The sequence below is a fragment of the Ranitomeya variabilis genome, chromosome 6, assembly GCF_051348905.1.
Source record: "Ranitomeya variabilis isolate aRanVar5 chromosome 6, aRanVar5.hap1, whole genome shotgun sequence".
Taxonomy (NCBI): domain Eukaryota; kingdom Metazoa; phylum Chordata; class Amphibia; order Anura; family Dendrobatidae; genus Ranitomeya; species Ranitomeya variabilis.
This window is the reverse complement of record NC_135237.1, coordinates 157,458,295-157,483,865: the sequence shown is the minus strand read 5'-3', so window position 1 is coordinate 157,483,865 and position 25,571 is coordinate 157,458,295. Positions and strand designations below refer to the sequence as shown.

The following is a 25,571-nucleotide window of genomic DNA, read 5'->3' as shown; positions in this document are numbered from 1 at the left end:
CCCCCATCACCTACCGATGTGTCTCTATTGTCTGTTGTGTCTCAACCTTCCAGTGTGTCTCAAGCACCTCATGTTTTAAGCCCCATCCCCGAACTTCCAGACCCTTCCAGTTTTATTGCCCCTTCTCCTGCCACCTCTGCCTGCTCCACGGTGAGCCATGCTTCAGTTCTGAACACCCCCCAGATACGTCACTCCACCCCACGCCGGCGCGGTACAACCCGTCGCGGCACAAAAAAATAAATTTGTTTTTGTTTAATCAATAAAAAAAAAGTTTATTTGTAACAATTATGCTTGGTTTATTGTGTCTTTCACCCCTCTCAATACACATCAATAAACTTCGCCACACACTTATTCTTTTGGCCAAAACATATCTCCAGTAGTATAAAATACAAGACAACATCTATATGTGTTTCTTTAATATATAGATATGAGTTGGCCAAAAAAATATTATTTATTTCCATACTCTTTTTTTTGTACCTAGTGTAGTGTCACTGTACAAAGAGAAGATTGTGGAAATCAAGTTCAGAACTCAACTGAACCGGTCAGATGTCAAAATAGACACCTGACCGATTAAGTTGATTACTGCCTTGTATATTCACCATATTCTATATAGCACATTATGGTACAATGGTTGTCACACGCTACATATCTATGCTCACCTGGCCAGGTGTAAAAATTGGTGAATTCATGATCATGTATATGTTTATTATGAATTTATTATTTCTTACACTTGACTTGATGGGTATAGAGACCGTGACAGTCTTGACGCAATGACGTCAACAAGATTAACAATAAATAAATGTAAATTTTGTACCATTATTATAAGTATTGGGGCCCGTGTTTTATATCATTCTTTGAAATCCAAAATAAGGTGTGCAACAGAGGTAACTTACGACTAAAAAATAAAAATTATTACCTCATCAACTATCACCCACTCCTGGATTTGGATTACAAAATATGATATACATATCTACTTCCCATCTTTGGTCAACCTTTGTTTAGAGAGGAAAAAGATAATAGACATGGTCAACACAAAAAAGTTTATTAATTAGAAAAATTTGTATCAGTGTTTAATAATTTGTAAACATAAACACACAACAGGACATTTACACAACATTGTCCTGCCATGACACACGTCCAATATCGGACACAAAATAGGCCGCAAATTGGTCCCGCATAAGACCAACGGCTGCAGTTGACCGCATCGGGTGAGGCTGAAAATCAGGCAATGGGTGTGAAACAGGTTCATCAAGTTCAATGTGGGGTCGCTCCTTAGGCATTATATAATTGTGTAGGACCACACAGGCTTTGACCACCTCGTCCACTGTTTCCACTTTTAGATTGATGGCTGTTGCAAGAATGCGCCATTTAGCAACAAGGATGCCAAAGCTGCACTCTACGGTTCTTCTGGCCCTGGTCAGTCTGTAGTTGAATATTCTTCTAGTGTGGTCCAAGTCCCTACTAGAATAGGGCTTCAGGAGATTTTCACACATCTGGAAAGCCTCATCCCCAACCATAACAAATGGCAGCGGTGGACCTTGAGTGTTGGGGAGAGGTTGTGGCGGGGGAAAATTAAAATTGTTGCCATACACCCGACGGCCCATATCCGAGCTCTTGAAGGTCTGGGAATCATTGCCACGGCCAAAACCTCCAATATCCACGGCGATGAAGCGACACTCCGCATCCGCTATTGCCATGAGCACTACCGAAAAATATTTTTTATAATTATAAAACTCAGATCCAGTTCTGGCAGGTTTGACAATGCGGATGTGCTTTCCATCCACCGCCCCTAAACAGTTGGGGAAATCACACACGTTCAAAAATGTAGTTGAAATTTCCCGCCACATGTCCACGGTGGGTACGGGTATAAACTCCTCACGGAGTACATTCCATAACGCACGACAGGTGTCCACAACAATTCCAGAGAGGGTTGAGATTCCAAGGCGGTATTGGAAGTGCAGGGAAGATAAACTCTCTCCTGTGGCAAGAAATCTAGAAGAAAAAGAAACAAAAAAAACATTTAAAATCGTCTCTTAATGGTGTTTTTAAAAAAAAAAAAAAAAAAAAGGTCATAACAACAAATTTGACGGTCATTGGTTTAGTTTTGGAACGTACCGTAATGTCACTAACAGACGTTCCTCAGGTGGAATCGTTCTACGGAGCCGTGTGTCCTGTCGCCTTATGGATCCTTCGACACGAGCCAGTAAGTCCCGGAAAGAATCTTGAGACATTCTGGTATAATCCTGGAATTTCTCCGGGTTGTCATTCAGCTCTGCATAGAGCGTGTGATATGCTCCACGGCTCTCACGCACTTCAATGATGGGGTGCCTCCAAAAACGCCGACGCTGTCTCCTTCTCCATCTTTGGCGGTTTCGGTCTTGCTCCCAAGCAAAAACACAGGCAAGGAAAATCTTGAAGCTGAACTCCAGTTTGAAATAAAAGTTATCCATAGCAAGATCCATCATTACACCAGAAACAGTAGCAAGCTGTGAAAATTTCTGTCCCCCTAGGGTCTATATATTGAGAGACAATCATATACGCCCTCTATATTCCCATTGGAGGTGTCTGGTTATCTTAATTTGTTTTTTGTTTTTTTTTGTGAAAAATGCTCAAAAAAACGCAAACGCATGCAAAAACGCATGCAAAAACGCATGTAAACGCGTGTAAACGCTGCGTTTTTTTGACGCATGCGCTAAACGCGTGCAGCCAAAAAACGCAGCGTTTACACGCGTTTACATGCGTTTTGCACCATGCGTTTTTTTAAAAAAACGCATGCGTTCAAAAACGCAAGTGTGAAACCAGCCTAAGCGCAGGGCCGCGCTTAGTAACCCGATGTTTACCCTGGTTACTAGTGTAAAATGTAAAAAAAACAAACAGCACATACTTACATTCGCGTCCCCTGGCGTCCGCTTCCTGCACTGACTGACTGACTGAGCGCCGGCAGTAGCAGGGCACAGCGGTGACGTCACCGCTGTACTGTGCTTTCACTTTCACTTTGCGGCGCTCAGTCAGTGTGGGAAGCAGACGGCGGGGGATGCGAATGTAAGTATGTACTGTTTGTTTTTTTACATTTTACACTGGTAACCAGGGTAAACATCGGGTTACTAAGCGCGGCCCTGCGCTTAGTAACCCGATGTTTACCCTGGTTACCAGTGTAAAATATCGCTGGTATCGTTGCTTTTGCTGTCAAACACAACGATACACGGCGATCGGACGACCAAATAAAGTTCTGAACTTTATTCAGCGACCAGCGACATCACAGCAGGATCCTGATCGCTGCTGCGTGTCAAACTAAACGATATCGCTAGCCAGGACGCTGCAACGTCACGGATCGCTAGCGATATCGTTACAAAGTCGTTTCGTGTGAAGGTACCTTAAGAGTAAACTATGCAAGTGATTTTATCATACCCCTCCAAATTTCAGTTCTCAGTTGTGGGCCATTTTAAGCCCAAATCCAGGGTGGCCCACAAAACATCTAAGAAACCCCCCTTAGGGGAACAGTAACGTCAACCTCACCACTTTGAGGACACCTTTTGTGGGTGGGGTTTTAGCCATCATAGTTTACTTAAAGTTGCCCAATGCTTAAGGTAACAGTATGGTACCTGATTCCCAGAGAAATGATACATCCTATCTTAATCCGTGGTATGTGCACATGATATAGTGCAGAATACATCATTCTAGCAATGATGGGTCCAACACAGAGAAAAGGAACATTTTGGTGACATGATCTGTATGGCCTCACATTATTAGCAATATACTCACGTATTTGACAATTCTCTGGACCAGAATCCCAACACGATGTATTGCATGTTTCATCACATTTAGGACCTGTAATTTTAAAGAGACAAGTTCAAGCTATGTAAGAGTATTGTATGGACAATTCAAATGCTATTAGTGCACCAAAACCAGAGGAGTTTCTATAGTGAGAGGAAAGTAAATTGCTAGCTCTGGTGCCGGCTTATAGATATAGGAGCCACCAAGATGACAGTAGTCATGCTATGTTAATAGGGTAGTGAGCTACGATGCTATTTGCATTGCATGATATTTCTTTTTCCAGGTGAAATGAGTGGTGTGCTTCTCAGATAGCACAGGCGCTTACGCTATTGCAGTAGTGCACAGTTTTCATGATGGTGGCTGCTACATTTCTATCTTCTGTGGAAATAAAGGATCGCCATGTTAAACTCCAAATTATTCAACATTTTTTTCCCCCTACATCTGCCATTGAGGGACAGTCAGGACATCACTGTACACATACGCTAGGACTCTTTGACATTTATGCTAAAATTGTTGTGTAAAGTTGACATTTTACTAATGTGTATGCCTACTTTTAATGAGACTAACGGGCCCCATAAAACAGACTGCTGCCAGGCGAACCATAGTTTGACCATTTATTTGGCTGGCAGCTAACTCTTCCAGCTCCACCATATGAAGAAGCGCTCACTCTGCCGAGCGCTTCTCTGTTCTCTACGCTTCATATAGTAATAATCTTAATTAAAATCAATAAATCACAGATCCCTAGGAAACAAAGAAAAGTTTGTTCCTTGGAGAGCTCAATACTCTGGGATGAAGTGTAAGTGATCAGTTAGTAAGTGAAGTCAATACATACAGCCTGAGTGGGTACTATTCTCCACATATATAACATAGTCGGGGTGAACTATGTCCTCCCATTGGATGGAATCAAGGTTGCAAAGCATCGGATTATTTTTTATTGTAACACCACCATGAAGAATTTCTGTAAAAAAAGGAAAACCAAAAAGAACGTTTCAGATGCAACACTTCATGAGTAAATTGAAGAGGCATAGAATAGACAAAGAGACCAATTTTTGGCACTGAATTTTCACCCCTTCCCGCCATCACCATCATTTTTATTATTACTTTTGTTTTTCATCTCTGCTTTTTAAGAGACTTTTTTTTATAGGATGAGTTGTAGTTTTGATTTTCATTGTTTGCCATACCGTCCACTGCTCTGGAATTGTTCAGGTCACATTTTAGCAATGTTTTTTGTACTGTAGAAACTAAATGTTAATTTTATCAGCACGATTACCGTGCTAAATAACCAAATTTATATAGGTTTATATTGGTTATTTATTTATAAAATAATATAAAAAAAATTTAAAAACCGTTTTATAAACTAAAAAAATTGCCATTTACCCAATACTATTTTATTTTCCCATTCTCTTTTTTGATTGCTTATTTTTCCATTTTACATGGTTTCTAATTTTTTTTTCGGGAGGCAATGTAAAAAAGTAACAATGTCGGTATCAGCATGCAGGATAAATAACATAATATTTTAATATTTCAGGCTTTCACAGAGTTAGCAAGTATCATTGGAGAAAATGCATTTAATTGGTTGTCCACTACTAGGACAACCCCTTCTCATTCCTCATGTTTGGCCCTGTTAAAATAAAAACACCTATACCGACTTCCCATGATGGTGCCGTTCCAGCGATGTCGCCATTCACTCTCCTATGGATCACGTGGGGTTGTGATGTCAAAGAAGGCCTGCACCCAATCAGTGCCGGTTTCACTCTCCCCAACTTCAGACATATTGAACATCAACTTTCTCTTGAAGTCGCCTTTTGCAGCAGATCTGGGCAGTTTTTCTGCATCTGCCGCGTAACGGATCACTTACGGCAACACTGCGTTCGGCCTCATTCATTCCCTATGGGATTTGCGGCACTTGCCATGATCTGGCAAATGCGGTACCATACATCCCAACTTTTGAAGAAGGGAAGGAGGTATAAAGTGTGCGGCGCACTTAGTCCCAACCACAGCCATTTAGCACCGCTAAATGGCTCATATTCCCCCCCACCCACCCGTATGCATGGCTCATATTCCCCCCCACCCCGTATGCATGGCTCATATTCCCCCCCTGAATGCATGGCTCATATTCCCCCCCTGAATGCATGGCTCATATTCCCCCCCCCCGAATGCATGGCTCATATTCCCCCCCCGAATGCATGGCTCATATTCCCCCTCCTGAATGCATGGCTCATATTCCCCCCCCCCGAATGAATGGCTCATATTCCCCCCTGAATGCATGGCTCATATTCCCCCCCGTATGCATGGCTCATATTCCCCCCCTGAATGCATGGCTCATATTCCCCCCCGTATGCATGGCTCATATTCCCCCCGTATGCATGGCTCATATTCCCCCCGTATGCATGGCTCATATCCCCCCCGTATGCATGGCTCATATTCCCCCCCTCCTGTATGCATGGCTCATATCCCCCCGTATGCATGGCTCATATTCCCCCCCTGAATGCATGGCTCATATTCCCCTCCCTGAATGCATGGCTCATATTCCCCCCCTGAATGCATGGCTTATCTCTCCACTTCCCCGCTCCCGCTCCCATCTTGCATGGCGCGCCGGCTTATGTCCACCTTCATCCCCCCTCCCCATCCCTCCATCCCTCATACTTACCTGTTCCTCACCGCGCGGCCACGCCAACATCCCTCTCGCTCTGTCCCGACTCCCGGCGCAGCACCTTCTTCCTGTGTGAGCAGTCATGTGATACTGCTCATTAAGGTCATGAATATGCACATATTCTTTACCTTAATGAGCGGTACCACGTGACCGCTCATTCAGGACGAGCTGTGTATGCGGAGACCAGGCATCGCTGGAGCAAGGTGAGTATCGTCTTCAAGGAGGGGAGGTGGGAGGCGGGCGGCCGGGGGGAGGGTTGGTCGGGAGGTGACCCAGGAAAAAGAAAAAAAAAAAACTTGCTCAAGTGCCGCCCCCTGCATTGTCCCCGCCCTAGGCACGTGCCCTCAAGTGCCTAGTGGCAAATACGGCCCTACTCACATGACTTAAATGCACAGGAGCCCCAGGAACGTGAGTGCTGACACCGCTGGAATGGCGCTAGCACGGGAGGTGAGTATAACTTTTATTTTAATGGGGACATAGACTGGGGAAAATAAGTATTTGATACACTGCTAATTATGCAAGTTTGCAAGGAATGTAATTTTCATTGTTGGTACACTTCATTTGTTGGTACACTACTTTCCTGTAGTTCTTGACACTGCAGCAGGGATTTTGGCCCATTCCTCCATACAGATCTTCTCCAGATCTTTCAGGTTTCGAGGATGTTGCTGGGCGCCATTTCAGCGGTGTTGACGTTTCCTCTTCCAGGGCTAATAATCCAGTTTAGCAATGTCACACAAGCTCAGTCAGTGGTGGCTTCATTCTCCCCACCTTGAGACAAATCAGCTGTGGCTGCTCTGTCACTTCCTCTGGATATCTGGTTTATCCAAAAGTGAGTAGAGTGGAGCCAATGCTGATTGTCTGCAGGGATCGCCTCAGGAGAACAAGTGCCGACACCAATGAAACAGCTCCCGCACCAAATGTGTGTATAGGTGTTATTTTATAAGGGAGGAATATAGTGAGTGAGAAGGGGTTGTTAGGGTAGTGAAAAGCCCCTTTTGTACCAGTTTTTTTAGCATAAAAAAGTTGCACATTTTGGTGCACGCAGTTTTTGCACAAAAGCTTTCAACTCTGTGCTATTTTATGCCGTTCTTGCCACTTTGCAAAAATAGGCTTAAAAGTGGGCGTGGTTAGCTATGTAAATAAGCTGCAAGGCAGATTTAATGAATTGTAGTTTTTTGAAAGGTGGTAATTCTACTTTGGGGGGATGGAGTAAAAAGTAAAGAAACAGTTTTAGAGTGAGGATATACATACAATTTTTCAAACACTATGTGATACTTGGATAAATTTGGGGAAAATAACAGCAATGTAGCCACAAGGGAAAGTGAGTTAAATAGTCCTCTCAAAATAAGTGTACCCCATTATTTTAACTGTTAGTGCTCTCCGAGTATAGCTTTGGGCCATGTCCATCAGTTTCAGATTTTAAAATTCAGTGTGATAAATAGGTTTAATAATAAATACTGGAAAAGTGAGTGCCTAATAACATACAATGCTATTAATCAAAGAAGTAATTGACATACCTTGCAAATTTCTCATAGGCAGCCACTCCAAACCAACAGTTGTACTCTTATCCTGGAAATTTGAAAGTATGGAGAGCGCAGAGTTCTTATGAAATGTGTTCCCTCGGATAATCCTAAGGTTGACCAATGGAATTTGCTTAACAGCATTCACAGCAATAAGAACATATCCATCCACTTCTTGTATATCCTGCATAGACATGAAACAACATTCCAGGTAACTATGATAGGTAGACATTAATAAATATAAGTCATTATGTTGAATACAAGTCAAGAAAAGTAAATTAAATACATACATCTAACAAAATAATTTAGATAAATAAAATCAGTATGCAGTAAGCTCGTCAGCGCCCTCTACTGGTGGCTGCAGCCAGACAGAATTATATGCTTTAAAACCTTATGTATGGTGAATTTGATGCTCTGGATCACAAAGTGAGATTAACCAGGACAGAATTTTTGAACTAAGGATGAAGTGAGGGCCATTGTGGAGATACACTTGAATATGTTTTGGGATATTAAATATTTCATTGAGGAATCCCTTTATTAAGAAATTCTGAGTCAATAAAATGGGAGGCCCTCTGTACAAGGGTGTAATCAATTATCCACTCCCAGAGTGGCTACAAATAACCCAACAAGTCTACTTTGTGTAATAGTAGGATCTGAGCACTTACTGCTGGGCTCCTACAGGGATTACATTTATGTCCTGCTATTGCATTTAGCGCAGCAGGGACATGAAATAGATGTGTGCAGTCCGTGTGTATTTGTAGCACACTGTCTCAGTAATTTCAGCACTGGGGTCCTGATTTTTCTTACCAACAAGGACTACATTGGCATAGACCTTGTATGTTCTCCATATGTCTCCATGTACAGTCCCTCATTTTTTAATTAAGCTACAAAAAGGTCAAATAGCTTTTTATGAAAGTGGCTATATAATATGTTATGTGAGAGATAAGGACACACAAACAAATGGCATTTACTACAATCAGTGTGGGATTTTTTTCAATAGATCTTAACCCCTTCACACTGACGCCTGTTTTCACCTTCCTGACCAGACCAAATTTTTAATTTCTGACCAGTGTCATTTTATGCGGTTAAAACTCTGGAACACGTCAAGAGATCCCTCTGATTCGGAGATAGTTTTTTCGTGACATATTATACTTCATAAAATGTTACCTCATAAAATAGTAAAATTTGTTCGTTATGAATTGCATTTATTTCTGAAAATATCAGAAATTTGGCAAAAATGAAGAACATTTTGCAATTTTAAAACTTTTAATTTTTATGCTCTTAAATCAGAGAGTGTCACACAAAATAGCTAATAAATAGCATTTCCCACATGTCTACATAAGCACAACTTTTGAAACAATTTTTTATTTATAGGAAGTTATAAGGGTTAAAAGTTGACCAGTGATTTCTCATTTTTCCAACAAATTTCCAAAACCATTTTTTCTAGGGATCATGTTACATTTGAAGTGACTTTGAGGGGGTCTATATGATAGAAGATACCTAGAAGTGACACCATTCTAAACTGCATCCCTCAAGGTGCTCAAAACCATATTCAAGAAGTTTATTAACCCTCCAGGTGCTTCACAGGAATTAACAGAACGTGGAAGGAAAAAAATGAACATTTAACTTTTTTCACAAAAATGTTATTTTAGACCTCCTATAGGAGGTGGAGCCGCATATTCATCAGTGTAATGGGCGGCACCATGTGACCGCTCATACAGGACAAGCTGCGGCGCTGAGGAAGCATCGAGGGAGCTGGGTGAGTATTTTAATGACAGCGGGCGGGCACACAGGGGGTGGGAGGCGGGAGGTGACAGGGAACTTTATTTAAAAAAACAAACAAAACAAAAAAAAAAACATGATTTATCATTCCTTCTCTCCAGCGAACGCTGCTGGGGAGAAGGAATGAATGGCGGCTTCAGCACCACACACAGGGGGGACAGCACTTAACTCTAGCGCTGTCTCCTGCACGGCCCGTGTGGTCCTCAGTCGGCACATGGGCGGCACACGGCTGCCGCACGTGTGCCACACTGATGTGCCACGTGAGCACACGGACACACGGACACGGATAACTCCGGTACCGATTTTTCCGGTACCGGAATTATCTGGACGTGTGAGACTGGCCTTAGAGATGCTTTGTATTGCAAAAACTAGTTTTTGCATCTCCATATTTAGATAGCTATAATTTTTCCATATTTCGGCAGAGTCATGTTATGGCTGGTTTTTTGCAGCATGAGTTGACATTTTTATTGGTATCATTTTTGGGCACAGGACAATTTTTTATCGCTTTCTATTCCAACTTTTGGGAGGCAGAATGAACAAAAAATAGAAATTCAGGAATTACTTTTTTTTTTTTATGCCGTTCCACATGTAGTAAAATTGATAAGGCAGCTTTATTAATCGGGTCAGTACGATTAAAGCGATACCTCAGTTATACAGTTTTTTGTCTTTTGGCTCTTTCATAAAATAAAAACTATTTTATAGAAAAAATAATTCTTTTTATTTAGATTTGTCTTTTTGATCACGCTTTATTCTATTTTTTCTTTGGCGGTATGATGATAAAGCATAGTTTTGTGCCTTGTTTTTTTTTTTTACTGTGCTACTAAAGGGGTTAAATAGTGAGACAGTTTTATAGGCTGGGTTGTTCTGGATGTGGTAATACCAAATGTGTATACTTTTTTATTTTTTGAGCTTGTACTCTGAACATGAGCTGACAGGCCACCATCCCTAGGTAACCCAACGGCCATCTTGGGACCAGGAGTCACCATGGAGACCATCGACAACGCTCACTCTCTCTGTGATGCCCTACAATGTTGCTGTCACTATTGACAGTGGCATCACAGGGGTTAAACGCCCACAATACCTGATAGCACCGATTGTGGGCGTCGCTGCAGGCTGTCAACTTTCACATAGAGCTGACACCAGCACTTGATCAGAACACTCAGCATGTGTATATATTGGCGCATATTGGGAAGGAAATATATTATTAGGATCAACTCTCCTAAGCCATCTAAATGGGCATATAGGACATAGGAAGAGGAATAAAATGATACCTTGATACCTGTGATCCAATTTCTTATTCCATAGAAGTCCAAGTTTTTCTTATATGTAAATGAGCTATTCAGGACTATGGGCCGGACACTGATCTGCATGAAAATCTGACTCCAGTGATTATTATAAATAAAAGGGGCCGTTACCAGTGTGAGACATGTAATGATGAAAGAACAGTAGAACATAACTTGATCTCATAACAAACACATTAGCAGCTGCAGCTCTCACTGCTCTGCTGTATTGCAACAGATCACGAGGGCTGAGAGTGGCCATTACACATCACACTGGTAATGTCCCCTTTTTATATCAAATATTTTCTGAAGGCAAGTTCTCATGGAGATCAGTGTCCAGCCCATAGCCCTGAACAGCTCATTTACATCAAAATGGATTTCTCTGGAATAAAACATTAGATCGCAAATATCAAGATATGTTTTATTCGGCTTCCCATGAACTGCATGCCATACAGACAACTTAGGAGGGTTGATCCTGCTGACAGATTTCCTTTAAGCTGATGGCCCACTGACAATCACATTTACCTAAAAACAAACAAAAAGACAGCACACAGCATAGAATCAGATTTTCAATCGTTTACCTCTAGGAAAGACACATTATAATTCCGTTTTAAGTGAGTGATTTCCAGATTTCCAAGCACAACCTGACATCCATTGTACATTCTCTTCATAAAATTGTAATGATCTTCAGGTGAACCAATTTGTGTCAACTTGTTGTCAGTTCCTAAACAAACTGGAAAATAATACAAGAAATCAATCAACTGAAAAGCATACCAAATTAAGAAACATGAATTAGATCAGACAAATAAAATAAAACAGGTTACTCCTCCGATTACTGATTCTATAAAGGGAGATCAAAAATATAGAAGCAGACTGTTCTAAAGCATGCACCCCATATACTGCTGTTATAGTAGGAGATCTACACCACACAGCCAGACTACAGTTATACAGGGAGTGCAAGACTATATATACAGATAGCTATTACAGGGTTAAGTCTAAGCTATACATCCAGACTGATATTATAGGGGAAAGTCTACATTACACATCTAGACTGCTGTTCTACTGGGAGATTTAGACTACACGGCCAAACTACTGTTATAGTTGTAGGTGCATACTATACTTTTAGACTTCAGTTGTAGGGGGCAATACAGACTACACTGCTGGACTGCTGTTATAGGGAAGGTCCAGATGATGCAATCAGAGTTCTGTAAAGAGGGAGGTCCAGACTAGAGATGAGCATTTTGCTTAGGGTCCCTCTTATTCGGCAAGCTATAGCGCTTACCCAATAAGCTGCTTCCTGGATCGCGCCGGCCGATCATCGCGGCACCTGCATGTGTCACGGCTGTGTCACAGTCACGACACATGCATGGAGAGCCTGTTTGTTGGGCTCTCCATGTATGTGTCATGCTTAATACAAAGCCGCGACACATGCAGCTGCAGCGCCGATCAGCTGGAGCAATCCAGGAAGCTGGGTTGCCTCTGCAGCTTATTCGGTAAGCGCTATAGCTTGCCGAATAAGAGGGAACCCAAGCAAATTTGCTCATCTCTAGTCCTGACCATGCAAATAGACTACTATTATAGAGGAAGGTCCATACTACACAGTTAGACATCTTTTATAAGCATATCTAGACTAGACTTTTATTATAGGGGCAATACAGAATTAACTGCTCTTATATGGGTAGATACAGACTACACTGCCAAACTGGTGTTATATACGGAGGTCCAGAAGATACAATCAGAGTGCTGGAATTGAGGGAGATACAGATCGTGCATCTAGAATGTTAAAGGAGGGAGGAGGTTGCGACCATGAAATTAGACTGCTATTATACATGGAGGGCCATACTACACAGTCAGACTTCTGATTTAAGAAGATTCAGACTACATATTTAGACTGCTGTCATAGCGGACACCACAGATCGCCCAACCTCACTCCTGCTGTAGGACTTGATCTAGATCCAGACTGCTGTTACGGAGGCAACACAAGGGGAAGTAATGAATTTTACCTTCACTTATTTTTAACTGTATAGCTAAAAGTAATTTCAAAGTGATTTTGCACTTAATGTTAGAAATAATTTTGGATTCTAACATTATCACAATCTATCATCCCTTTTAAGAGTCTGCCATAGGTCCAGTTAAGTTGGGAACAGGGAGAAAATAGACTTGAATTATTCAGAAAGCTATTCATTTTCTCTAGCAATAATCATTCGGACTTGACAGAGAACGAACTTTGATCCTTGAGTGTTAAACAGAATGCAATGGTAACTGGATGACAGGAACGACAAAGGTCAATCCATTATTAATGTAGGAGGGCTCCTATTGTACAGTTCTCCGCAGAAGACTGTAACCCAAGACTGGTGTGCAACTTACTGAGCACTTGTTGATAATGGTCTATGTAAATGGTTGTACAGATAATTTATATGATATATTTACACATGACAGATACTACTGTTATTTACGAGTTACTGTAAGTCAATGCTTTTTAATTTTGCAATCATTTCATCAATTACTTCTGTTGACAAATTTCTCTGTTTGTAAATGTCCTTCTCAGACCATCTAATACTGAACTGTGAGGACGTCTGACCTGGGGGAGGGGGTAGTATGCTCTTCCTTCACCCCAACCATGAACTGTCCAACAATATGAAAGTGCATTCTTTATAAGTCTGAAGTCAGTAAGTATCCTGCAGAAATGCGTGTATTGCACAGCTGCTTGGGCTACACAGGAAGTTTACAGATCACTGTGTGTATACAGAGACTCAATTCTTGAACTGGCATCACTAAAGTATCAGAATCACAGCTGGAAATGACCTGGCTTTTTTTACCCGTTCACTGCCTAAAGTGAGAATATGGATATATATTGTGATACATTGAGAGTCAACTAGGTCTTGGGATTATCATCTTCTGGGAGAGAAGGATGGCACAGAAAGCACTTCAAAGGGAGTCTTTCACGCGACTCATGTTGTCAAAAACTCGGGCAGCCAAAATCAGAGCTTGGCTGTACCATTATAGCCAGGTATAGCCTCCTCTGAAGTGCTCAGGCATCTCAGTAAAAATATAGATAGAAACGAAACTAATCTGGCAAATCTCCAAGTTGGCTTTTACCAGCGCAGCTCCAGGTGATTGACAGGTCTCTTACAAGATCTTGTCTTGTCTCTGGGTATGGTCCTCATCAAGATCTTCTAACTTCAATATTTTCTGTGAACGTTTCATGGTAAATATACTTGGCTGCAATCTTGCAGTCAGACTCCCCTGGTTTGGGCAGCATGAATCAGTTGTCAGGTTTCCATTAACTCGAATAAAGTGGTTTAGATTCAACACTTTCTGCAGCCAAGTTTATTGTCTTCATACAGAGACACGCAAAACAGTCTTATGAATGTAAACACTAGGCTGCGTACCCTATAACTAAACATGCAGAGAGTCCCTCACTATGAGATCGTGGACCTACTACCAAGGTTGCTCCTACAGACCGTTCTTTCACAAAGTGAGTGCCTTGTCTGACAAGCTCTCGCTTTTTCTAGTTGAGCCCTTTCTGGTGATTGATCTTAATTAATTCAACTCATGAGTGCCCTGGGGTTTTCTCTTTTTCCTTCACACCACCAACAACGCTCTCTTCTGAGTTTTCAGGTTGCCATATACCTTAGGTAAAGGTAGTTTTATGAACAACCATTGGATGAATGATGGCTGTGTGAAGTCATTATAAAATCTTAGCCATACACATTTTTGTCCATATTGGCCATTGAGAATCCTGGCCATACTATATAGCAGGCAACAAATTAATAATCTTTCTGGGAATATTCTTACAAACTAAGATGGATTGTGAATGAAGAATATTTTATTCAGAGAAATCTCTTTAGTCCAATCATTCTATGACAAAAAAAAAAGTCTGGCTTCATTGCAGACAATCACGGTCTGTGATCTCCCCGCTAAATATATTTTTCACTCTTAGGGCAGGTGTAGATGGCTGTATTATAGGCTGATCGCACCTGGATCAATGTTAGTCTATGGGGCTATGCATAGGTACGATTTTTTTTCCCATGGATAGAGCCTGTCTGAGGGGAAAAAAAATCACTGCTTGTCTGAGTTTGATCGAATATTTGGGTAGCACACAGCCATGCAAGTCAATAAATATGTGAAAATCATCAGATTGCATTCGAATGACATCAGAGTGCAGTCTGATTTCCACACACTCACACAATGGAGAAGATGGAGAAATTTAGTTTTCCATCTTTTCATCACAGTGTGCTCCGATTCTCTAATCCGAGAGAATAGGATCGCACTATACTGACACTCTGATCAAACTCTGATCTGAGTGTCATTTGCATAATCGGCCTGATTCTTTGGGATGAGTAAATCTATGGCTGTCTGCGTGAGTTCTTAAAGGGTTTTTTCTCCTTTAGGAAACATGATCCCCAAAAGTTTTTTTTACGTATAAGATAACAAACAGAGCTGCTCACCCTCCCGGGATCCAGTGGTCTCTTTATTTTGGCTGCTGAGGTGATGTCACATTGACAGTGCATAAAAGAGCAGCGGTTGATGTGCACTGTCAACATGACATCTGTGCTGTAGCCAAAACACAGAGACCTGAGTATTCGCTGGACCCCAGGGGGCAAGTACCTCTTTCTGTTCTTTTACAAGTATAAAACCTTTTGGGGACCACTTATCATCAAGTGAGAAATCTTTTTAAGAACAAAAAAAATATTTTCAGTTGACAGATAGCAGACCATGATTGCTATGTTTGGAGAAAGAAAAACAATGCATTACAGCATAAAAACCTCTTCTGCGAACATGGTGGTAGTATCATAGTTTGGGCCTGTCTTGCTGTATCATTGCCAAGACGGCTGCCATTATTGATGGAACAATGAATTCTAAAGGAAAATGGACATCTGTCCATGAGCTGAATCTCATGAGAACCTGGGTCATGCAGAAAGAGGACGACAAAAAATCCCACAAGTCATTCTGCAAAATAATGGTTAAAGAAGAATAAAATGATAATTTTGTTATGGCCAAGTCAAAGTACTGACCTTAATCCTATAGAAATGTTGTAGAAGGACTTGAATCACGCAGTTCATGGGAGAGAACCCACCAACATATTTGAAGCGGTTTTGTAGGTAGGAATGGAATAAAATTCCTCCAAGCTGAGGTGCAGGACTAATCAACAATTACTGGAAATCTTTAGATGCAGTTATTGCTGTATAAGAGGGTCACCCCAGACACTGAAAGTAAAGATTCACTATGGCCACATTTACACGTTCAGTATTTGGACAGTATTTTACCTCAGTATTTGTAAGCCAAAACCAGGAGTGGGGGAAAAATTCAGAAGTGGTGACGTGTTTCTATTATACTTTACCTCAGATTGTTCCACTCCTGGTCTTGGCTTACAAATACTGAGGTAAAATACTGACCAAATACTGCTAGTGTGAACGTGGTCTTACTTTTGTCACTCACAGACAAGTGATATTGGATCATGTTCATCAGTTAACAAATGACAAAGTCTATTATTTTTTTACTCACTTGTTTGATGTGATTCTCTTTAACTACTCTTAGGACTTTGTGTGAAAATCTGATTTATTTTTTAGTCAAATGTATGCAGAAATATTGAAAATTCTGATAAGCACCACTGTAAAAATATCTTGGGGAATTAATATTTCAGCAATGTGTACGTACAGATTGACTGACTTACTTTTTAAGTACTGTTGATAGACAAGTCCTTATTATTGCTGTCTGAGTCATTTCCTTCTTCTGAACGTAACTTTGCACTCCTCCACCTTTATATTTCCTGTTGCATCACTACCTAGTCATACCTGCACTGGCACATTTAGTGCTGAAAGACTGACATTACGGCGCACATTTCTTGTTGCTACCTGTGCTAACTTTCCACATGCAAACATAATAAAGCCATTATGAGGCCCAGCAGATGCTCCTATCAGTACGACATTACCATAAGCTCTCTATCTACCATTCACATGTACTCTTTGCTTCCTTCACCAAAGTTCAGATCACTGTCCTCTCTTGTCACTCTAGCGATAACTATTAACCTTTAAAAATGTTCCATGAAGGGCAAATATTTATAAGAAAACACAACGAGGAGATTGTACAAAAGCGAATGTTGGCACATGAGGTGAAATGGATGACGTCAATCATTTTTAATGACCTAAAAAAAATTGCAGTGTGGAAAAAATGGACGTGTGCTGATTCCATGGATGGTCCTATAGAGTGTTATCTGCTGGAGCAGTATTTCTTCCAGACAGTGGTTTTACTACTCTACATCAACCTTTTATCTGCCAAATATGAATACAGTCCTACTATACAGCCCAGAAGAGAGTCACAGTGAAAACCACCTTTCAGTATTTCCTTTTAATTCTGCCTAGAAACGTAGACAGGACAGGAGCAATATTTTGACATTAGGTGGGTCTTTTTTAAAGAGGACATGTAACCGGGTCATAGGTGGCAGAATTTTGCTCGTATTTAATTCCCTAAAGTTTTGTAAAATCTGCACTACAGTTCCAGAGATATGGACTTTTTTATTTAGTTCTAATTGTTATAGGGCGTTGCTCAAAGGGCAATAATGCAGAGCAGTCTAAAGACTCCCACCCCCCAAGGAAATCCTGTAAGCGACGCCCCTTTCGTAAAGACCATAAACATTAGTAAAAAAAACAAGTCTATATCTCTGAAATCATATGTTGGATTAAAAAAAAAATAAGAAAAAGGAACGATAAGCTGAGCAGCAGGAGTAAAACAAGAGCAAAAACAGGCCACTTTTGACCCGGTGACAGGTCCTCTTTGACACCTTACAGGCTATTTTTGTGGGTTTAAAAATGCATCCCTGAAAGGATGCTGTTTCTGGGACTTTGCTGCTGAATTTTCGTTGGGAGTTACAAGACTGCCTGGTTTTTGGTATTCACATCCATGCTGTATCTGAAGTTGACTCCTGTCTCATTATTTTATTAGCCTATATACACATGGTATAGGAGCATTCATAGGGACTGGTGGAGATTTTGCTTTGGTTTTATGCTCCTAGATTTGGCACAGTTTTGCAGACATGATATCAACTGCAAGAAAATACAGGGAAACTTCTCAAAAAGACCACCTATTGGAGTAAACCATACTTTTATCCAGACCAGACCTCTTAATAGATTTTCAGTTCGATCCTGTAATATGTATACTAGCCACCTTCCAGGAGCCAACATGAAATTTCACGTGGTTATCTTTCTTTTCTAATACATCTGATGACAACCTTACATATTCCTCAGGGATAATGTTTTAAGGTATAAATATTCCCCTTTTTTACTGTCCACAAACTTCTCCATGCCCTCATTCTCACCCCCTAAATTTACTTTCATATGCAACGACCCTTTGCATACTCTTTTCCTGCCCCTAAATATTCCTGGGTGCCAGGGCTGCATCTGGTGATGCTGGATTCTAGTACCATGCACCAAAATATTCAGGAAGTGCAGCTTCTCGAGACATATTCGGGACACCCTCTGGTAATCAGGGAAGGCTTCCCTTTTACCAAAAATGGTCAGAATGTTGGACAACCCCTTTAATAGATTATATCAAGTGACTCAAAAAGAGGAACTCATATTTAACATCAGTGGTACATCTACCCCACATGTGATGTCTAAGTGTCTAAAGACATCTGAACTCAACATGCCATCTAAGATAACACACTGTGTAAAACGTAATGTCAAGGCAAAATAATACTTTTAGAAAATTAATATGAAAAGAGTATATGTGTATGTACTTTACACTTTAGTGGCGTGGTGTACTCAGGGTAAACGTTTTTATTTTTGAATATTTTTTCACCGTTCACCCTGTTTTCATGTGTTAGTTACTCGCCTAAATTTTCTGGGGTTGGGAAAACAGGCCAAATATGCTGAGTTAGATGTGGTCTGCTTTGCCGTAAAATTATGATTGCTGTGGAGCACAGCTGTTGGCATCCCGTCTACTGGAAGCCAAAACCACAACTTTCTAAAGAAGGACATGAAATATAAAAAACAAAGAATGGCTATAAAATCTGAAGAAAGAATACGTAAACAAAACATAAGATATAACACAATAACCAAAAGATTATTAATAATAGTACTACAATCATTCTACTTAAAGGGAAGGTGCCACCAGTTTTCTTGTAGTTTGTTTTTTGTGAAATTAAGCTTAAAATAGTAAATAAAATGTACTAATGCAATGTTTGCACTGTTTGCAAACATTTCTATATGAAAAATATTATATATATTCTTACAAATATATATATTGACCACTAGGGGGAGCATTTTCCGTTTTAGACCTCAAGCAGCTATAGTAAGACTTACCAGCTTTACTGTTAGCTGGAAAATCTGGGCAGTAACTGCTGACATCAGCATTTCCCTCCCCTTTTGGGTGGTCTAATATCCCTGGGGCAGAATGAAGAGCAGCATCACAGGGCAGAGCCATTTTGTGTGTGACTGCCCTGTGATCTGCTATCACCAGCAGTTACTGCATCCATAGTTTATGTGGTGTTTATGTATGGAGCAGCATTGTCTGTGCAGAGCTGTCTGTGACTCATCCCTCAGTAAGATAAGAAGGAGCTCCAGGTCTGCAGTGAATGGCCAGGCATTGTGGAGGGAGGAGAGATACATTGTATGGCAGAGACAGGTGTCAGGTGTGAATGCAGCTTAATGGAGTGAATGGAGCTCCTGTGATAGAGAGTAAGTGGAGCTTGGCAGAGAGCACTGGGCTATAATAAAATGGCGGCTAGTCACACCTACAGCAGTGAGTTGTGCAGCCCACAGAGGCGTGCCCAGCTCACTGCTAACACCTCTCCAATGTTATAGATAGGGTCCTCGCTGGTCTATTATCTCCTATGTCCATGGGGTGCTGTAAAATGACACTGTTAGTGCCCTGCTACTGCTGCAAAACCAAGATGTCAGCCCCCAGTTCCTTCTTTAAACACATATAACACACGAAATCTGTTTCACATGCATTTAAAACTTGGTTATAGCAGCATGTTATGCTACATTACAGTGATTTATTAATGATCTACAAACGCGGTACCTTACCTTTAAATAAATACCTATTCATACTTCTAAACTCATGTACTAAAAAATGGCTTCTTAAATGTGGTCTTTTATAGAATTTTCACTTAGTGTCTTGGATTGGGATTCTACAAGTGATACAATCGTTATGGGACAAACAATATTGTCACAATATAGTGTGCATTTTTCATAATAGTTCACTGAGATCAGATAAGCAGTAGATTTTTAGTATTTTTGTTTTGCAGCGTATTAGACTTACTGTATTGTGGATGAGATGTGAAGAGATCTTATTTACATGTATGTTGTCAATGACACCTATATAATGTCAATTTACACTGAGGATTTTCACTAAGTTTTCACTCTTAGCAATGTAAAGGGTCAAATATGCGATAAATCAATATTATAGAATTCGCCACCTTATAGAAATAGTGTAGCTCAAAGGCTTACGCCATTTCCAAGATTCCGGTTCACTTCTACTGGAGCTATGGACAGAATCCTTTTATGACCGGGATCACACACAGCGAGATACGGCCGAGTCTCGCAGGTTAAAACTAAGCTCTGGCGCCGGCACTCCGGAGCGGAGCGTGCAGCTCCATGTATTGCTATGCGGCCGCACGCTCCGCTCTGGAGTGCCAGTGCCAGAGCTTGGTTTTAACCTGCGAGACTCGGCCGTATCTCGCTGTGTGTGATCCCGGCCTAATGGACAGAATTAAGGTGTTTAGAGTTTTAATGCACACCATTTCTTCAGTCTAAACTTTTATACATGAAAATTTCCCTATGTCTACAGAAAATCTAGTGGTGACATTGTGGTTGACAGGATTACAGACTTGTTTTCCCAGCATGGTATAAGATAGTTTTACACTGAAGTTGTTTTATACCACCCACCACTTTTTTTGGAATGACATTTTAATTACCATTTAGAACAAGCCTTTATAAAATCCTGACTGTGGTTTTTCTACCTACACTTTTTTTTCCTTGGAGTACTACAGAAAGCCCTCAATTTCTGGTCTTGAAATCAATAAAACAATAGGAAGAGTCTATGTGTAGGTGTAGATTTACCATGAAAATGTACTGATTATTCTCTAAATACTTCCTTACTCACTGCAGCTTTTAGACTTCTACCACTGATGTATTGGTTATGGCCTCCTTTACAAGATTATTAGAAAGTATGCAATGCCACCAGCTGGACAATAACCGACAAAAATACTTATTACAGAAATATTCAGGAAGTCAAAATGATTTTTACTGTCCGAATCAGGAAGTCTGTACAGCTTACAGATCAAAAAATATGATTATTAAATGACTATTAACATAAAATACTAGTTAATTTAATATTAGGAGGCATCTGTACAATCATCATTAAAATACATCTGTTACATCCATAACTGTGTATAAAAACCCTTCCTATCTCCTTATAATACAGTTGCTTGCATTAGATCACCTATCCAATCGACTATTGAAACAGAAGGCGGCCTACCACTTGAGATTGCCTCTTCTTTACTAATCCCAATTGTCATGATATACTATGGATCTGTTTACATGAATTGACTAGATACTAAATGACTGCTGATTGGTGAATGTATAATGATCACAGATCCATAAATGTTTAATGATCAGCGGTCATTTAAATGCCTGTTTACACATGCAGTCTGTGGTCATGGTAAACGATGCACACTGAAAAATCTGTAACAGACTGTTCAATACCCATAGGCTACCGTTGTTGTTGGCAGCACAAGTCCTGTTTACACAGGATGATGTGCTGCCAAGAATGATAATATTTAAGCAAGACTAAAAATTGTTTCACCCAATGAACAAGCCTTTTGCTTCTTCATCGGGTGATCCTTAGCTTGTTTAAACTGCAAAAATTATTGTGAAATAAGCATTCTTCGTGATAATCTTTTACAGTAAATACCCCTTAAAGAATACAGAAGCAGACCTCCACCAGCTTTAATGTCAAAATTTGTTTTACTGCAGAGGACAATACAGCTCATCAATTTTTCGATATTTTATTAGCAAAGTCGGAGCTTATAGATGTGGGTCCTTATTCAGGATCCTCATCTATTTGCCAATGCCAGTCTCTTGGTCTGTGTAATGCTTCATTTCTAGTATGGTGGCGTTATAGAGAAATTGAAGACATGCAGTTGTGTTCTCTCACAGATTACATCTGATTGCTGCGATCAGCTTATTTTTGAGGGTCCTATTTTAAAGAAAGGAATTTCCAAAGTAGGTAATCCTGAGAGCAAAGGCTATGTGCTCTTAGACTCCAGTAAGGTTCGCCATAAGACCAGGTTCACACTTGCAACTTAATAGCTTTGCTAGATTCATCACTTGATGAAAATGTGTGGCACCTGACGGACCCCACAGACAAAATAGCACAACATGCTTTAACATTTTCTCTGGTGGTATTTTTTGCCGACTCTGTGACAAAGGCTTCAGCACAGATTTGAACATGAACTACGATTGTACACTCCACATACTTAAGGACATTTACTTTTCTCCAAAAAGAAGACAATAGATACAATAAAGAAAATACATTTTTACAACATAAGGTAATTACTGGTAACGAAAATATTAAACTTGCACAAGTGCATACAGTGAAAAGATCCAAAACAGAGCATTTTATAAATGTACAATGGTTCGGTTTTCTTTTCTCTGCTTATAAGTCATGGCAGCCCTAAATGAATACATAGGAATCTGGCCACCTGAAATAACAGAATTTAACTTCTGTTCCCCACAGGAGAAATGTGACTCGAGGCTCAGGCACAAAGAAAATAATCCATACTAGGCCAAGTAATGAGCTTTCAAATTCTAACAGAAAGGTGACCCGGGAGTTGGTGGTGCACCACATAATAAAATTTGTCTTTGTCTAGGAATACATTTTGCCAATAATTAAGAGGAGTTTTACCATAGAAAGAAAGCTGGTAAATTTGAGTCGTAAATTAGTCAAGAAGTCTATAGAGAATATATCCCATAAAGGCAATAGGAGTCAGGAACAAATCACCAATGGAAGGGAATCTATCAATGATGCAGCCAAGTGACCAATTCCTAGAAATCATAGAAATAATACATGACTGCAACTTCTCTATTATCAATTAGTTTCAGTTTGATTGAAAGATAAGGTCGTAGAAAAAAATTGAGCACTCTAAGAAAGCAGGAAAAGGACAGTTTTGCACATACTGTATCATAACTCTGAATGGATGGTATCAAATACCAGATGACTGATTTGTAGAAATGTGGAAAGAGTGGTCTGGTACATAGAACTGTTGAAGGAGTGGTCTAGTGCATACAGTGCCTTGCGAAAGTATTCGGCCCCCTGGAACTTTTGAACCTTTTCCCACATATCATGCTTCAAACATAAAGATACCAAATGTAAATTTCTGTTGAAGAATCAACAACAAGTGGAACCCTATTGTGAAGTTGAAGAAAATGTATTGGTTAGTTCAAATTTTTGTGGAAATTCAAAAACTGAAAAGTGGGGCGTGCAATATTATTCAGCCCCTTTACTTTCAGCGTAGCAAACTCACTCCAGAAGTTCACTGTGGATCTCTGAATGATTCATTGTTGTCCATCATTAGGCATTCTAATGATGATAAATATAATCCACCTGTGTGTAATCAAGTCTCCGTATAAATGCACCTGCTCTGTGATAGTCTCAGGGTTCTGTTTGAAGCACAGAGAGCATCATGAAGACCAATGAACACAACAGACAGGTCCGTGATACTGTTGTGGAAAAGTTTAAAGCCGGATTTGGATACAAAATGATTTCCAAAACTTTAAACATCCCAAGGAGCACTGTGCAAGCGATCATATTGAAATGGATGGAGTATCATACAACTGCAAATCTACCAAGACCCGGCCGTCCCTCTAAACTTTCATCTCAAGCAAGGAGAAGACTGATCAGAGATGAAGCCAAGAGGCCCATGATCACTCTGGATGAACTGCAGAGATCTACAGCTGAGGTGGGACAGTCTGTCCATAGGACAACAATCAGTTGTACACTGCACAAATCTGGCCTTTATGGAAGAGTGGCAAGAAGAAAGTCATTTCTCAAAGATATCCATAAAAAGTGTTGTTTAAAGTTTGCGATAAGCCACCTGGGAGACACACCAAACATGTGGAAGAAGCTGCTCTGGTCAGATGAAACCAAAATTGAACTTTTTGGCAACAATGCCAAACGATATGTTTGGCATAAAGGCAACACAGCTCATCACCCTGAACACACCATCCCCACTGTCAAACATGGTGGTGGCAGCATCATGGTTTCGGCTTGCTTTTCTTCAGCAGGGACAGGGAACATGGTTAAAATTGATATGAAGATGGATGGAGCCAAATACAGCACCATTCTTGAAGAAAACCTGTTGGAGTCTGCAAAAGACCTGAGACTGGGACAGAGATTTGTCTCCCAACAAGACAATGATCCCAAACACAAAGCAAAATCTACAATGGAATGGTTCACAAATAAACGTATCCAGGTGTTAGAATGGCCAAGTCAAAGTCCAGACCTCAATCCAATCGAGAATCTGTGGAAAGAGCTGAAAACTGCTGTTCACAAACGATCTCCATCAAACCTCACTGAGCTCGAGCTGTTTGCCAAGGAAGAATGGGCAAGAATTTCAGTATCTCGATGTACAAAACTGATAGAGACATACCCCAAGCGACTTGCAGCTGTAATCGCAGCAAAAGGTGGCGCAACAAAGTATTAAGTTAAAGGTGCCCAATAATATTGCACGCCCCACTTTTCAGTTTTTGAATTTCCACAAAAATTTAAAATAACCAATACATTTCGTTCGACTTCACAATTGTGTTCCACTTGTTGTTGATTCTTCACCAAAAATTTACATCTGGCATCTTTATGTTTGAAGCATGATATGTGGGAAAAGGTTGAAATGTTCCAGGGGGTCGAATACTTTCACAAGGCACTGTAGAACCGTGGAAGGAGTGGTCTACTACATACCATAAAAGTAGAAGGGATAGTCTGCCACATAGGAGAAAAGTGGAAGGAGTGATCTGGTACAAACGAGAACTGTGCAAAGAATGGTCTGGTACATATGATAAATGTGGAAGGAGTGGTCTGGTACATACAAGCACTGTGGAAGGAGTGGTCTGGTACACAGAACTGTGGGAGCAGAGGTCTGACACATAGGAGAAATGTGGAAGGAGTGGTCTGGCACATGGGAGACCTGTGAAAGGAGTGGTATGATGCTTGAGGAATTGTGAAAAGAGAGGATTGGCACAAAGAAGAACTATGGAAAGAGTGGTCTGGCACTTAGGAAAACTGTGAAAGGAGTGTATTGGCGCATAACACAACTGTGGAATTAATGTTTTGGCATATAGAATTGTGCAAAATACATGGATGTTCTGCTCAATGTGGACTAACACACTGGAAATCTTACTAGATTAAAAACATTGGTTCTGAAATATGGCCCTTTTGTATATGATTGCAGAGCTTCTGATGCGTGAAATATGAAGCTAAGAGGGGTGACTAAAGGTGGTTATTAGTGATGAGTGAATGTGCTCGGATAATGTTTTATCTGAGCATGTTCGGGTTTTATCCAAG

General features: G+C 40.5%; 1 protein-coding gene across 3 annotated transcripts in view; it reads right to left on the bottom strand.

The window, feature by feature from the left end:
- Positions 1-25,571, bottom strand: part of EGFR (epidermal growth factor receptor) — a 213,867-nt gene that overhangs the window by 70,866 nt on the left and 117,430 nt on the right. For all 3 annotated transcript variants that reach the window (XR_013216866.1, XR_013216867.1, XM_077269149.1), the window contains exons 2-5: positions 11,591-11,742; positions 7,945-8,131; positions 4,607-4,732; positions 3,763-3,828 (exon numbers count right to left, since the gene is read on the bottom strand). Coding sequence is in view for 1 of the 3 variants with exons in the window: in XM_077269149.1 (XP_077125264.1) it covers positions 3,763-3,828; positions 4,607-4,732; positions 7,945-8,131; positions 11,591-11,742 (531 nt within the window). In the remaining 2 variants the exon portion in view is untranslated. The remainder of the gene's footprint in view (positions 1-3,762; positions 3,829-4,606; positions 4,733-7,944; positions 8,132-11,590; positions 11,743-25,571) is intronic.